We start from the raw sequence: 15,424 nt of genomic DNA on the forward strand, positions 1-15,424 counted from the left end.
AGGTGAACCGCTGCCGCACCTGGAAAGACTGATTGGGTCCTTGGATGGAGTCGAGGGGGGAGGTAAAGCGACAAGTGTAGCGTTTCTTGCGGTTGCAAGGGATAAGGTGCCCGGAGACGGGGTGGGAAGGGACGTGATACGGGAGCTGGCCCTTTGGCCCACAATGTCTGTGCTGAACATGATGCAACGGCCAAATTATCTTGTGTTCTTCTTGGTCTTGAGAGTTGATCTTGCCTTCTTTGCCCACAGGCAACATCGGAGCTTACACATTGATGCACGTCGCGATATGTTCAAGAAGGAACTGCAGATGCTGGAAAATCGAAGGTACACAAAAAAGCTGGAGAAACTCAGCCGGGTGCAGCAGCATCTATGGAGCGAAGGAAATAGGCAACGTTTCGTCCCGAAACGTTGCCTATTTCCTTCGCTCCATAGATGCTGCTGCACCCGCTGAGTTTCTCCAGCATTTTTGATGCACGTCGCGATATATGTTTTTCCCAAATGCCCAGCCGTGTTGTTTGATTTGCAAAACCGCCATGTCAGTCGCCTCTCCTTTGTGTCAGGTCAGTCGACGAGCAGACCACGGCGGAACAAAGCAAAGTGCTTCATTCAGCCGTCAGCGAACTGAGATTATTCCACCTCGCCGGCTGGGAAAAATACTAGCCTGCAATATGTGATGACTGCGAAATTTGGACAGTGGAGAGTGATGAGTTGTCAGAAGCATTGTCTGCTGGAGTTCCGCGACTGCATTTGCCAGAGTATAAATCAAGCCCCGTCTCTCCGTCTGACATCAGGTTGGACCAGCAATCCGCAGGTAAGAGACCTCTGGGAGCTGAACGAGGAAAGCAGGGAGGGCCTAGAGGGAGAACGGACAGGATGGCTGGGGCGGCCAGCTGGTAGAGCTATACCCTCCCAGCGCCAGAGACCCGGGTTCGATCCCGACCTTGGCTGCTGTCTGTCGGTGTGTGTGTGTGTGTGTTTGTGTTTGTGGAGTTTGCACGTTCTCCCCGTGACCGTGTGGGTTAGACTACAGATAATAGACCATAGATGCAGGAGGAGGCCATTTGGCCCTTCGAGCCAGCACCGCCATTTAATGTGATCATGGCTGATCATCCCCAAATCAGTACCCCGTTCCTGCCTTCTCCCCATATCCCCTGACTCCGCTATTTTTAAGAGCCCTATCTAGCTCTCTCTGGAAAGCATCCAGAGAACCGACCTCCACCGCCCTCTGAGGCAGAGAATTCCACAGACTCACCACTCTCTGGGTGAAAAAGTGTTTTCTCGTCTCCGTTCTAAATGGCTTACCCCTTATTCTTAAACTGTGTGTGTGGCCCCTGGTTCTGGACTCCCCCAACATCGAGAACATGTTTCCTGCCTCTAGTGTGTCCAAGCCCTTAATAATCTTATATGTTTCAATGAGATGCCCTCTCATCCTTCTAAACCCCAGAGTGCACAAGCCTCCTCCGGGTTTCCTCCGGGTTTCTCCGTTCTCCTCCCACGCCCCAAAGACGTGCGGGTTTCGCAGGTCGATTGGCCGCCTGAGAATTGATGCTTGCGTGCGGGGAGCGGATGTGAGCGTGGGACGACGCATGATGGTCGGCGTGGGCTGGGTGGCCAGTTTCCATCCTGCACCCTTCCATCGACCATTCACCGGCACTACCTCTGCTGAGTTTGCCCTTGACTCGTACTCGCAGCATGGTCGTCACGAGGCCGTAGGAGATCGTGGGTAGGTCGTAGCAGGCCGCGATGCTAGTCGTAGGTACTCGTGGCATCAAGTAGGTCGGGGCGTTTTTTCTTGCCTGATGAAAAATGTCCACGAGTAAAAAAGGTCGTGAAAGCCCTTAACTCAGCACCTCTGGAGAAAAGGAATAGGTGACGTTTCGGGTCGAAACCCCTCGTGAGAGTTTACAAAGGAGGGTTTAAGAGTCAAGATTGTTTAATTGACAAGGGAACAATGAAGGCATGCCAACACCAACAAAGTTGAATTATAAAGCAAATATTGAAAGAAGTTTGGATCAAATCATTTTGTTAAATCAACAGCAGTGTGAAGGTAATGCAGCAGAGATCTGAAAGGTTTGGATTGAGTCTAATTTTAAGAGGAAATATCAGTGGTTAGAGTTTCAAAGTTTAGCTCAGTTTGGTTTAGTGTCACGTGTACCGAGGTACAGTGAAAAACTTTTGTTGCGTGCTAACCAGTCAGCGGAAAGACAATACAAGATTGCATTCGAGCCATTTACAGTGTACAGATACTGTACGTGAGGGGATAATGTTTAGTGCAAGGTGAAGCCAGTAAAGTCCGATCAAGGATAGTCCGAGGGTCACCAATGAGGTAGAAAGTAGTTCAGGTCCACTCTCTGGTTGTGGTAGGATGGTTCAGTTGCCTGATAACAGCCGGGAAGAAACTGTCTCCGAATCTGTGTCTCACTCTCTGGAGTTTTGTTGTCTGGAGAAAATTGTTGGAAATGCTAAATTATTAATGGAGACATGATGGTTTAGTTTAGGTTTTGTTCAGAGATACAGCACGGCAACAGGCCCTTCGGCCCGCTGAGTACATGCTGGCCAGCGATCCCCGCACACCAACACCACTAGGGACAATTTACAATTTTACCAAGCCAATTAATCTGCAAACATGCAAGGAGTGCGGGAGGAAAGTGGAGTGCCCGGAGGAAACGCACGCAGGTCACGGGGAGAGCGTGCAAACTCCGTACAGACATGCAACCATGGTCAAGGATGGAAGCCGTGTCTCTGAGGCAGCAGCTCTGCCGCTGCGCCACCGTGCCGCCCCTCGTGCCTTCCTTGTCTCCATCTTGTTTTGCGTGTGTGTGTTCTGTGTTGTGGGAGCACATTACATTTCTCTCTCTTGTCGCCAGCTTCATATCGTACGTGAGGGTGCAGAATGTCTCAGACCACAAAGAGCACCACGCAGGATAAGGGCAGTGCCCCAGTTGCCACCCCAGGCTTCAAGAACCCGAAGACCAGAGAACCAGCCATGGGCAACTTCAAGGTAAGTTCACCACCCATGCCCCAAGCAACATTCAATGGTTTTGTACACTGGGCTTGTCACAGCTGGGCTTGTACACTCTGGAGTTTAGAAGGATGAGAGGGATTCTCATTGAAACATATAAGATTGTTAAGGGCTTGGACACGCTAGAGGCAGGAAACATGTTCCCGATGTTGGGGGAGTCCAGAACCAGGGGCCACACACAGTTTAAGTTTAAGAATAAGGGGTAAGCCATTTAGAACGGAGACGAGGAGACACTTTTTCTCACAGAGAGTGGCGAGTCTGTGGAATTCTCTGCCTCAGAGGGCAGTGGAGGCCGGATCTCTGGATACTTTCAAGAGAGAGCTAGATAGGGCTCTTAAAGATAGAGGAGTCAGGGGACATGGGGAGAAGGCAGGAACGGGGTACTGATTGGGGATGATCAGGCATGATCACATTGAATGGCGGTGCTGGCTCGAGGGGCCGAATGGCCTCGTCCTGCACCTATTGTCTATTGTTTATTGTTTATTGGTTCACTAGAGTCATAGAGTCATACAGACCTGGTCCTCTTTCCTGTCCATCTTCAAGTTTTGACATTGCTGTTATCGTCTGTCCTGAAAAGGTCGCAAGCTTCCGGCGACAATCAGTGGGAGCCATCACTTGTTGCAATAGATGATGGTGGTAGCAGAATTAGCTCGGGATACTTCCAGCTTCTGCTATGGGGGCCACACACCTGGTTGGCTAAATAGAGAGAGTACAGAGGAGATTTACTAGAATGTTGCCTGGGTTTCAGCAACTAAGTTACTTTACAGAGAAAGGTTGAACAAGTTAGGGCTTTACTAAATGAGGTAGGAAATGAAGAGGGATGCAGAGTTGACGTGGAAAGCCCCACTGAAGATAGACACAGAATTAAGGGACTGAAGTAAGGGGTACAGCGGGACTTTCTTTACTCAGCATCTCTGGAGAGAAGGAATGTGGAGGCAACGTTAAATTGGATAGTTAAATGTCACGGTCACCCGTTCCTTATGTCTTCGGCAGAGAGAAGGGTCGAGCTGCCTGTCCCACTGAGTTGTGCTCCAGCACTTTGTGTCTATCTTAGATTCATATTCAGATTCAGATTCAATTTAATTGTCATTGTCAGTGTACAGTACAGAGACAACGAAATGCATTTGACAACGAAATGCATTAGCCCGGGTAGATCAGGCACAAAACGCTGGAGTAAGTAACTCAGCGGGACAGGCAGCATCCCTGGAGAGAAGGAATGGGCGACGTTTCGGGTCGAGACCTTTCTTCAGGCTGATCAAGATTGATAGACTATCAGGCTTGATTAAGAGGGATCCAGTGGATGTGACTGATTTGAATTGTGGAAGAGGATTTGGTAAAGTGCGAAAGAAAGATTTGTTTGCTTAGAGGACGTTAATCCTCTGGAGACACCCTGCTCTGGAGAGCGTACTGATGCTGAATTGTGGAGTGGATATATGTTTAGGACTGAAAGATTTTGGATGGTGAGGTACTTGGCAAAACATGAGAAACAGGCAGGAAAGTAAACTTGACGTGGCCCATCAATTAGATTAGCTCTATCAGCATCGTGAGTATTCTTAGTCTTTCAAGTTGGATCATAGATCAGCTGGTTTCCAATTTGCAAGCCAAATGTTCCTTTCCTGTTAAGTCCCCTGTGCGTGGAATTATTTTAGTCTAATGCCGTTGACTCAGCACCAATTAATGTTTGCGGATGATACTTCCAAATCTGCACCAAACTTTAAATGCTGAGGAGTTTCTTAATTATTCCCAGTGAAAGAACAAGTCCGATTTATTTAGGCCAAGTCTCACAGGCCTGGATTCTTCATTGAATCCCTTTATTCATCCATCAATATCTCAACACGAGAGGTTCGAGCCATCCACCCTAGACATGCAATGGTGTTATCGTCGACGAATCTCGACTCTCAGCACGGTGGCGCAGCGGCAGAGCTGCTGCCCTACACCACCGGAGACCCGGGTTCGATCCTGACCACGGGCGCTCCCTGTACAGAGTTTGTACCTCCTCCCCGCGACCTGCGCGTAGTTTTCTCCGAGATCTTCGGTTTCCTCCCGCACTCCAAAGACGTGCAGGTTTGTAGGCCAATTGGCTCGTAGTAAAATGGAAACTTGTCCCTAGTGCGGGTAGGATAGTGTTAGTGTGCGGGGATCGCTGGTCGGCCCGGACTCGGTGGGCCGAAGGGCCTGTTTCCGCGCTGTATCTCGAAACTAAACTAAACTACACTAAGCTAAACTAAGTATCCCATGGGTCAAATTTGACCTGAGATCAAATTGCATCAATAGACAATAGACAATAGGTTCAGGAGTAGGTCATTCGGCCCTTTGAGCCAGCACCACCATTCAATCTGATCATGGCTGATCATCCCCAATCAGTACCCCGTTCCTGCCTTCTCCCCTTATCCCCTGACTCCGCTATTTTTAAGAGCCCTATCTGGCTCTCTCTTGAAAGCATCCGGAGAACTGGCCTCCACCGCCCTCCGAGGCAGAGAATTCCACAGACTCACCACTCTCTGTGAGAAAAAGTGTTTCCTCGTCTCCGTTCTAAAATGGCTTACTCCTTATTATAGACAATAGACAACAGACAATAGGTGCAGGAGTAGACCATGTGGCCCTTCAACTTATTCTTAAACTGTGGCCCCTGGTTCTGGACTCCCCCAACATCGGGAACATGTTTCCTGCCTCTAGCGTGTCCAACCCCTTAACAATCGTATATGTTTCAATGAGATACCCTCTCATAGAAACAAAGAAACATAGAAATTAGGTGCAGGAGTAGGCCATTCGGCCCTTCGAGCCTGCACCGCCAATCAATATGATCATGGCTGATCATCCAAACTCAGTATCCCGTACCTGCCTTCTCTCCATACCCTCTGATTCCCTTGGCCACAAGGGCCACATCTAACTCCCTCTTAAATATAGCCAATGAACTGGCCTCGACTACCCTCTGCGGCAGAGAGTTCCAGAGATTCACCACTCTCTCCTTCTAAACTCTAGAGTGTACAAGCCCAGAGACCCAGCCTGCTCAAGCTCTCCCTATAGCTCAGACCCTCAGGCCCTGGCAACATCCTCGTAAATCTTCTCTGTGCCCATTCCAGCTCGAAATCGAGTCTCATTTGAACCCGTGGCTGGGTATATTTGTACTTGTTGTGGTGTCCAACGCAAACACAAGCTGCGAGTCCCACGGCTGTGCTTGGTACCTGACTGACTCTTGTCCTTTGCCCCAGATCTACATCTACGAGCAGGAGAACTTCCAGGGGCGATTCATCGAGTTCTCCAGCGAGTGCGTCAACCTGTGTGACCGCAACTTCGACAGAGTGGGCAGCGTCCGCGTGGACTGTGGGCCGTAAGTCACCCACCCAGCAACGAGCGACCACAAGGCCGAAAGAAATGCTGGAGAAACTCAGCGGGTGCAGCAGCATCTGTGGAGCGAAGGAAATAGGCAACGTTTCGGGACGAATCCCAAAGGAAATAGGCAACGTTTCGTCCCGAAACCCAAAGGAAATAGGTAACGTTTCGGGCCGAAACCCGGAAGGGTTTCGGCCCGAAACGTTGCCTATTTCCATCGCTCCATAGATGCTGCTGCACCCGCTGAGTTTCTCCAGCATTTTTGTCTACCTTCGATTTTCCAGCATCTGCAGTTCCTTCTCAAACACAATGACCACAAGGTCATCAGGCTAGGTGATAGGAGTAGAATTAGACCATTCAGCCCATCAAGTCTACTCCGCCATTCAATCTTGGCTGGTCTATCTCTCCCTCCTAACCCCATTCTCCTGTCTTCTCCCCATGACCCCTGACACCCGCACCAATCAAGAATCTATCTATCTCTGCCATAAATATATCCACTGACTTGGCCTCTACAGCCTTCTGTGGCAAAGAATTCTGCAGATTCACCACCCTCTGACCAAAGAATTTCCTCCTCATCTCCATCATTCCTCCATCACCTCCTCATTCCTCCATCTCCGAGATGAGAAGAACTTTTTTCACACAGAGAGTGGTGAGTCTCTGGAACTCTCTGCCACAGAGGGTAGTTGAGGCCACAGTTCATTGGCTATATTTCAGAGGGAGTTAGATGTGGCCCTTGTGGCTAAGGGGATCAGAGGGTTTGGAGAGAAGGCAGGTACGGGATACTGAGTTGGATGATCAGCCATGATCATATTGAATGGCGGTGCAGGCTCGAAGGGCCGAATGGCCTACTCCTGCACCTAATTTCTATGTTTCTATCGGACAAAACGTGCAGGAAGGCTTGTTGAGCCAGAGTGTGTAGCCATTGTGTTTCCTGTAACGTGAGCTGGGCTTGTTTCTGCTTCATGTTCCAGCTGGGTTGCTTACGAGCAAGCAAATTTCCGTGGCGAGATGTTCATCTTGGAGAAGGGCGAGTACCCACGCTGGGATTCCTGGTCCAACAGCTACAGGAGTGACCGCTTCATGTCCTTCCGCCCTGTCTGTATGGTGAGTGGGTCTGCGGGGCGGGGAGAACGCAAAGAAAATGGCGGTCCTCGGGGCCGCAGTCTCCGCCAACGAGTGGCTCGGTAGGAACTGCAGATAATATCACTGCAGAGGCCAGTTCATTGGCTATATTTAAGAGGGAGTTAGATGTGGCCCTTGTGGCTAAGGGGATCAGGGGGTATGGAGAGAAGGCAGGTACGGGATACTGAGTTGGATGATCAGCCATGATCATATTGAATGGCGGGGCAGGCTCGAAGGGCCGAATGGCCTACTCCTGCACCTAATTTCTATGTTTCTATGTTCTATGTTTCTAATAGACAATAGACAATAGGTGCAGGAGTAGGTCTATTCGGTCCTTCGAGCCAGCACCGCCATTCCATGTGATCATGGCTAATCATCCACAATCAGTACCCCGTTCCTGCCTACTCTCCATATCCCCTGACTCCGCTATCTTTGAGAGGCCTATCTAGCTCTCTCTTGAAAGTATCCAGAGAACCGGCCTCCACCTCCACTGAAGATAGACCCACAGAATGCTGGAGTAACTCAGCGGGGTCAGGCAGCATCTCTGGAGAGAAGGGATGGGTGACAGTTCAGGTCGAGTGTGAAGAAGGGTCTCAACCCAAAACGTCACCCATTCCACCCCGCCAGTGATGCTGCCTGTCCCGCTGAGTTACTCCAGCATTTTGTGTCTTCCTCCGCCAACAACTCCTTCAGGCCCACTTTGGTTTTACACTATGCTGGGGTGGCGCGGTGGCGCAGCGGTAGAGTTGCCACCTCACCGTGTCAGAGTCCCGGGTTCGATCCTGACAACGGGTGCTTGTCTGTACGGAGTTTGTACATTTCTCCCCGTGACCTGCGTGGGCTTTCCTCCGGTTGCTCCGGTTTCCTCCCACACTCCAAAGACATACAGGCTTGTCGGTTAATTGGCTTCTGTGTTTGGACAGAACCAATGTACGGGCGATCGCTGGACAGTGCGGACTCGGTGGGCCGAAGGGCCTGTTTCCACGCTGCTCGGACGATTTCTTCAGTCTGAAGGGTTTCGACCTGAAACGTCACCTATCCATGCTCTCCAGAGATGCTGTCTGAGTTACTCCAGCATTTATTGTCTCTTTGTGCATTTACCAGCATCTTGCAGTCCGAAGGAGGGTCTTGACTCGAAACGTCACCCATTCCTTCTTTCCCGAGATGCTGCCTGTCCCGTTGACTTACTCCAGCATTCTATGTCTGACTTCAGTTTAAAGCAGCATCTGCAGTCTTTTCTACACATCTCGCAGCTTTCCTCGTTTCCGCACTATTCCTGGTGAATCTCCCACGAACCTCTTCCCCTGCCGCCATATCCTCCGCTAGGGGAAGGGTTAGACCAAAACTGCACATGGCCTTCCAGGTGTGGTGGCCTGACCAACAGTGGAGAGGTGGAATGTTGCATCTCCTGAAGGGCCATCTCCCAATTTGCGATTTTGTTCGGAGACTGCGAGCTTCAGTGACTGGCGCCCTAAAAACCGCCACGTCGTACGACATTCCGCGCCGCCGTCGTGCCAAACCGCGGCACTCTGCGTCACCCGCCTTCACGACACAAGACGGTTACACCGAAGTATAATGGTTACATTGGAAATGAACTTATCCACAATAAATCTAAGGACCGATAACTTTTTTAACGGGTTAGTCGGCGTTTTATATACCCGCGTCACCGGGCGCCACCCGCAGGACAGCGCACGTCAGCACGTGACACCCAGATGTCGCCTGAAGATTTTGAACATTCCAAACTCCAGGGGCGACAGGGAGACACTGCCCGTCACTAGTAAAGTAAAATTAAGTACATTTTATTTATAAAACACGTTTAAATCAACTCGCGCTGAAACCAAAGTGCTTTACATAAAAGAAATAATAAAGTTTCCGTACATACGTAGAAAAATTAAAAATAAGAAAAATGACACAACACATAATAGAATTCAACATGAACGTCCCACCACAACAGAATCAAGACCAGGTAGGGACTAGAAAATAAAGTTTCCCCTTTCCCCTCCCCCACATAAAAGGCCTCCAACTAACATTTTTTTTTAAACAGGACTAAAAATAAAAATAAGAAAGGGTGAAAGGGTGGACTGCAGGCAGAGTAGCCGTACACAACGGCGCCCCACTCCTGCAGTCCGCACTTTCTACATGCGTCACTCCGCGTCACGCCCCGACCACGCCGCGACAACCTCTTGGCCGCCGAAAGTGTCGCCCAAGTGGGACAGGCCCTTAACTCCTTGCTTCTTCTATACCTGATTCACAGGATAACCAAGAGCATAAAATCAGCCTGTACGAAATGGCCGAGTTCCAAGGGAACAAGATGGAGATCATGGAAGATGACATTCCCAGTCTGTGGGCCTATGGATTCAGTGACCGAGTGGGCAGTGTGAGAGTCCACAGTGGAACGTGAGTATCTGCAGAGCGATTTATACGGAGGGACAACCTTTACACGGGTTTAAGGTGCCTTGTTTAGTTTGGTCTGGTTTAGTTTATTGTCACGTGTACCGAGGTACAGTGAAAAGCTTTTGTTGCGTGCTAACCAGTCAGCGGAACGACAATACACTATCGAGCCATGTACATGATAAGGGAATAATGTTTAGCATCTAGGGCGCTCTTTTAGAAAGGAGGTGAGGAGCAACTTCTTTAGTCAGAGGGTAGTTAATCTGTGGAACTCATTGCCACAGAGGGCTGTGGAGGCCAAGTCAGTGGATAATTTTAAGGCAGAGATGGACAAATTCTTGATTAGAACGGGTGGGGGGTTCAAGGGTTATGGGGAGGAAGGCAGGAAAATGGGATTTGGAGGCAGATATCAGCCATGATTGAATGGCGGAGTAGACTCGCTGGGCTGAAGGGCCTAATTCTACTATAACTTGTGAACTTGTCTAAAAGTAATGCCCATCTAATGGTGGTAGATGGGGAAACAAGGCATTTGGAACAAGCACAAGTGCTGGAGTCACTCAATGAGTCAGGCGGCATCTGTGGAAGACATGTGCAAGTAGTTTAGTTTAGTTTAGTTTATTGTCACCTGTACCGAGGTACAGTGAAGAGCTTTTTTGTTGCGTGCTATCCAGTCAGCGGAAATCCTATACATTATAATCAAGCCGTCCACAGTGTACAGATACGGGATAAAAGGGATAACGTTTAGTGCAAGGTAAAATCCCGTAAAGTCCGATTAAAGATAGACCAAGGGTCTTAAATGAGTAGATGGGAGGTCAGGACCTCTCCCTAGTTGGTGATAGGATGGTTCTGTTGTCTGATAACAGCTGGGAAGAAACTGTCCCTGAATCTGGAGGTGTGCGTTTTCACACTTCTGTACTTCTTGACTGAGGGGAGAAGAGGGAGTGGCCGGGGTGAGTTTGGTCCTTGATTATGCTGCTGGCCTTGCCGAGGCAGCGTGAAGTGTAGATGGAGTCAATGGAAGGGAGGTTGGTTTGCGTGATGGTCTGGGCTGCGTTTGGTCTCAGCGGGAGGGAACCTTCAACCTGCTGGATAGACACATGCAGAGTCATCAAATCAGATAATACCGTACAACATAGTTTGCAATATTATTATTATTATTATTATTATTATGTTTCAAAGGGGATCTGAGGGATAAGTGCTTCACACAGAGAGGGGTTGATATCTGGAATGGGCTGCCAGAGGAGGTAGTGGAAACAGATACAATCATTGTGTTTAAGATACATTTAGACTGACACTTCAACAGGCCAGGCATAGACTGTAGGAAGGAACTGCAGATGCTGATTTACATCGAAGATAGACACAAAACGTTGGAGTAGCTCACGGGACAGGCAGCCATCTCTGGAGAGAATGGAGTGGGCGACGTTTTGGGTCGAGACCCTTCGAGACGGAGACGCGGAGATAAGGAAGTGTAAGGTGTGAAAATGAGAGATCAAAGGGGATGGGTTTCAGATTGTTAGCTAAAGGGTGTGAGGGGGGGTGGGTGAAGAGTAACCGATCAAAGGCTGATATCTTCCCTTCATTCACGCTCTTGTTGCAGATGGGTCGGCTACCAGTACCCTGGATACAGGGGCTACCAGTACCTGTTTGAGATGGGAGACTTCAAACACTGGAATGAATGGAGCGCTCAGCAGCCTCTGATGCAGTCCATCCGCAGACTGCGAGACATGCAGTGGCATCAGAAGGGTTGCTTCCAGGTGACCAGCAAGTGAGAACGTTCCACGGCCCACCACCCAGCTTGGACTCGCGTTCAGACGAAGGTTTCGACCCCCATTTTTAAATCACTTGGAGCTGGCGATTTCTCTGCACTTTACAATGTAAAGCAGGTTTTGTTTCAGAATCCCAAAATGTACTCTTGTGATGCAAATAAAGAAAGTGGATGCAATGTCAGCGGCTTGGTCTCGTTCATAGCGATTCCCTGATCTTTCCGGAGGGGTGGAGTATGGGAGGGGGGAAAAAAATACCTTTCACTGTAACTCGCTACACGAGAAAATAAAACCAAATTCAACGAGATGAGGAGGAAGGAACTGCAGATGCTGGTTTACACCGAAGATGGATGAAACATGCTGGAGTAACTCAGCGGGACGGGCAGCATCTCTGGAGAGAAGGAATGGGTGGCGTTTCAGGTTGAGACCCTTCAGACTGAGAGTCAGGGGAGAGAGAGGGTTGCAGAGGTGAGGAAGGGTAAGAGATCAAAAGAGATGCAACACAAGGAAAATGTAGAGTAGACCATTGTTAGCGAGGAGAAGGTGACGACAAAGAAAACAAAGATAAGATATAATCAGGATGACAGTAAGACTGGTGAAAAGTAGTTTGTCTTTGGAAGTTGCAGGGGAGGTAAATTAGAGGGGGTTGGGTCAGGATAGAGTTGAAGTGGACAGAGGATGTTTCCATTACATTTTAGACTTACAGCGCGGACGCAGGCTCTTCGGCCTACCGAGTCCACGCCAACCAGCGATCACCCCGTACACTAACACTAGCCTATACAATAATCAAAATAGACAATAGACAATAGGTGCAGGAGGAGGCCATTCGGCCCTTCGAGCCAGCACCGCCATTCACTGTGATCATGGCTGATCATCCACACTCGGTACTGGCTTTTCCCCACATCCCCTGACTCCGCTATCTTCAGAAAAATAGAAACATAGAAATTAGGTGCAGGAGTAGGCCATTCGGCCCTTCGAGCCTGCACCGCCATTCAATATGATCATGGCTGATCATCCAACTCAGTATCCCGTACCTGCCTTCTCTCCATATCCCCTGATCCCCTTAGCCAGAAGGGCCACATCTAACTCCCTCTTAAATATAGCCAATGAACTGGCCTCAACTACCCTCTGTGGCAGAGAGTTCCAGAGATCCACCACTCTCTGTGTGAAAAAAGTTCTTCTCATCTCGGTTTTAAAGGATTTCCCCCTTATCCTTAAGCTATGACCCCTTGTCCTGGACTTCCCCAACATCGGGAACAATCTTCCTGCATCTAGCCTGTCCAACCCCTTAAGAATTCTCCGGATGCTTTCAAGAGAGAGCTAGATAGGGCTCTTAAAGAAAGAGCCCTATCTAGCTCTCTCTTGAAAGCATCCGGAGAATTGGCCTCCACCTTTCTGGGTGAAAATGTTTTACCTCATCTCCGTTCTAAATGGATTACCCCTTATTCTTAAACTGTGGCCCCTGGCTCTGGACTCCCCCAACACCGGGATCATGTTCCTTGTGTCTAGCGTGTCCAAACCCTTAATAATCTTACATGTTTCAATAAGATCCCCTCTCATCCCCTCCCTTCTCCTCCTTCTAAATTCCAGAGTATACAAAGAGTATACAAGCCCATTCTATCAACATATGACAGTCCCACCATCACGGGAATTAACCTGGTGAACCTACGCTGCACTCCCTCAATAGCAAGAATGTCTTTCCTCAAATTTGGAGACCAAAACTGCACACAATACTCCAGGTGTGGTCTCACCAGGGCCCTGAACAACTGCAGAAGGACCTCTTTGCTCCTATACTCAACTCCTCTTGTTATGAAGTCCAACATGCCATTCGCTTTCTTCACTGCCTGCTGTACCTGCATGCTTATAGAATATAGATAAATATCATCGTCAAACTCAAGTACAATAGGTGGAGCAAAGGGGAAGATACAGAGTGCAGGATATAGTTCTCAGCATTGTAGCACATCAGTTCCAGAGACAAAGTCCAATGTCCGCAGTGGGTACAGGTGAATTGAACAGCACCCTAGCTAATGGAAGTACCGTTCAGAAGCCTGATAACAGAAGGAAGGAGCTGTTTAGACTATAGACTTTACTTCAGAGACTACAGCACGGAAACAAGCCCCTTCGGCCCATCGAGTCCTACTATTGATCACACAAGTTCTGTGTTATCCCACTTTTACGTCCTACACACTAGGCACATTTTACAGAAGCTAATAAACCTACAATTTTGCGTGTCTTTGGAATGTGGGAGAAAACTGGAGCACCTGCAGAAAACCCACGCAGTCACGGAGAGAACGTTGAAACTCCACACAGACAGCAGCCGAGGTCAGGATTGAACCCAGGTCTCTGGCGCTGTGAGGCAGCAGCTTTACCAGCTGCGCCACCGTGCCGCCCTCTATTTCCATTCAACAAAATGACACGTAGGAGAGGGTAAACTGGCTGTTCTTCGTGCTGGATATTTCAGCGAGTCTGTCACTTGCTAACTCTCTGTTTTAGTCTTTGAAGGGAAAGACGTCAGGAGTTACTTTTAAAACACAACGGTAAATAGGTTTGTGGAACAAGCTATCAACATTGTGTGGCACGGTGGCGCAGCGGTAGAGTTGCTGCCTCACATCGGGTTGGATCCCGACTACGGGTGTCGTCTGTGTGGAGTTTGTACCTTCTCCCCGTGACCTGTGTGGCTTTTCTCCGGGAGCTCCGGTTTCCTCCCACACTCCAAAGCCGTGCGTACAGGTTTGACGGCTAATTGGCTTCGGAAAAATTGTAAAATGTCCCCACTGTGTGTGGGATAGTGTTAGTGTGCGGGGATCGCTGGTCGGCACGGACTTGGCGGGCCGAAGGGCCCGTTTCCACGCTGCATCTCTAAAGTAAACTAAATTTGTTAACAGTGAGTGATGTTATGAATTCCCCACAGCTTCGGGTCAGTCGGTGAACAAGAGAGATGCTTGTCGCAAATTACTCTTTTCTCTCCCAAAAATGCTCCTATTCAATGTCTGTCACACTCACCAGTTAAATATAATTAAAATGTATTGTCCCCTTGTGACCTTTCTTGCGACTGAGGTCTGCCATTTAGATGCGACTACATACTGTACAATTCATCTTGATTTTTGTCACTTATGTTACTGTGTCTCTGGATCTAGTTCTTTTCTCAATGCCATTCTCAAAGCTCAGTGTGAGGGAATAGCAAATAGTCTAATGTTGCTCAGGGTCGATGCTATTATAAGATATGATTATTTAGTCATGAATCATACTGCACCCAATCCCTGGCCTGACGTTCCAATGTATGGTTGGTTACAAATCAAGAAGGAATTCTTCCAGCTGACATCCTCAATCACAGTGCAACGGGGGTGATATTTTTGGGCAGGCTTTTTAACCAGTGCAGGCCTTGCATAGCAACTGTTGCTAAGCGGACATGTTTGATTCAGGTACTGTAGATGTGGGAACTCTGGGAATTAATCCTATGCTTGTGATTGCACTTATCAAGATTATTACAGATTGCACATGTATTCTAAGATTATTACTTTATCTGTTGCTGTTATCTTATCAAATGTTATGTCTTTAGCTTAATTAGGTTCATAGAAACATAGAAAGTAGGTGCAGGAATAGGCCATTCGGCCCTTCGAGCCTGCACTGCCATTCAATATGATCATGGCTGATCATCCAATTCAGTATCCCGTACCTGCCTTGTCTCCATACCCCCTGATCCCTTTAGCCACAAGGGCCACATTTAACTCCCTCTTAAATATAGCCAATGAACTGGCCTCAACTGCCTTCTGTGGCGGAGAATTCCACAGAT

At 48.7% G+C, this 15,424-nt stretch overlaps 1 protein-coding gene across 1 annotated transcript; it reads left to right on the forward strand.

The window, feature by feature from the left end:
* The first annotated feature begins 444 nt into the window (after positions 1 to 444).
* On the forward strand, positions 445 to 11,809 carry LOC129709197 (beta-crystallin B1-like). Its single transcript, XM_055655388.1, has 6 exons — positions 445 to 811; positions 2,868 to 3,001; positions 6,235 to 6,353; positions 7,327 to 7,459; positions 9,732 to 9,874; positions 11,466 to 11,809. The coding sequence occupies exons 2-6, from the start codon at positions 2,894 to 2,896 to the stop codon at positions 11,635 to 11,637; spliced, it is 675 nt and encodes a 224-aa protein (XP_055511363.1). The 5' UTR covers positions 445 to 811; positions 2,868 to 2,893; the 3' UTR covers positions 11,638 to 11,809.
* Positions 11,810 to 15,424: the final 3,615 nt, after the last annotated feature.

Source organism: Leucoraja erinacea, chromosome 25 (assembly GCF_028641065.1).
Source record: "Leucoraja erinacea ecotype New England chromosome 25, Leri_hhj_1, whole genome shotgun sequence".
In the NCBI taxonomy this organism is placed as follows: domain Eukaryota; kingdom Metazoa; phylum Chordata; class Chondrichthyes; order Rajiformes; family Rajidae; genus Leucoraja; species Leucoraja erinaceus.

Bases quoted from the DNA above. Each gene is read 5' to 3' on its own strand.
- LOC129709197 (XM_055655388.1), top strand. From the start codon at position 2,894: ATGTCTCAGACCACAAAGAGCACCACGCAGGATAAGGGCAGTGCCCCA. The intron at 6,354-7,326 runs GTAAGTCACCCA...TTCATGTTCCAG, and splicing joins GTCCGCGTGGACTGTGGGCC to CTGGGTTGCTTACGAGCAAG. The intron at 7,460-9,731 runs GTGAGTGGGTCT...CCTGATTCACAG, and splicing joins CCTTCCGCCCTGTCTGTATG to GATAACCAAGAGCATAAAAT.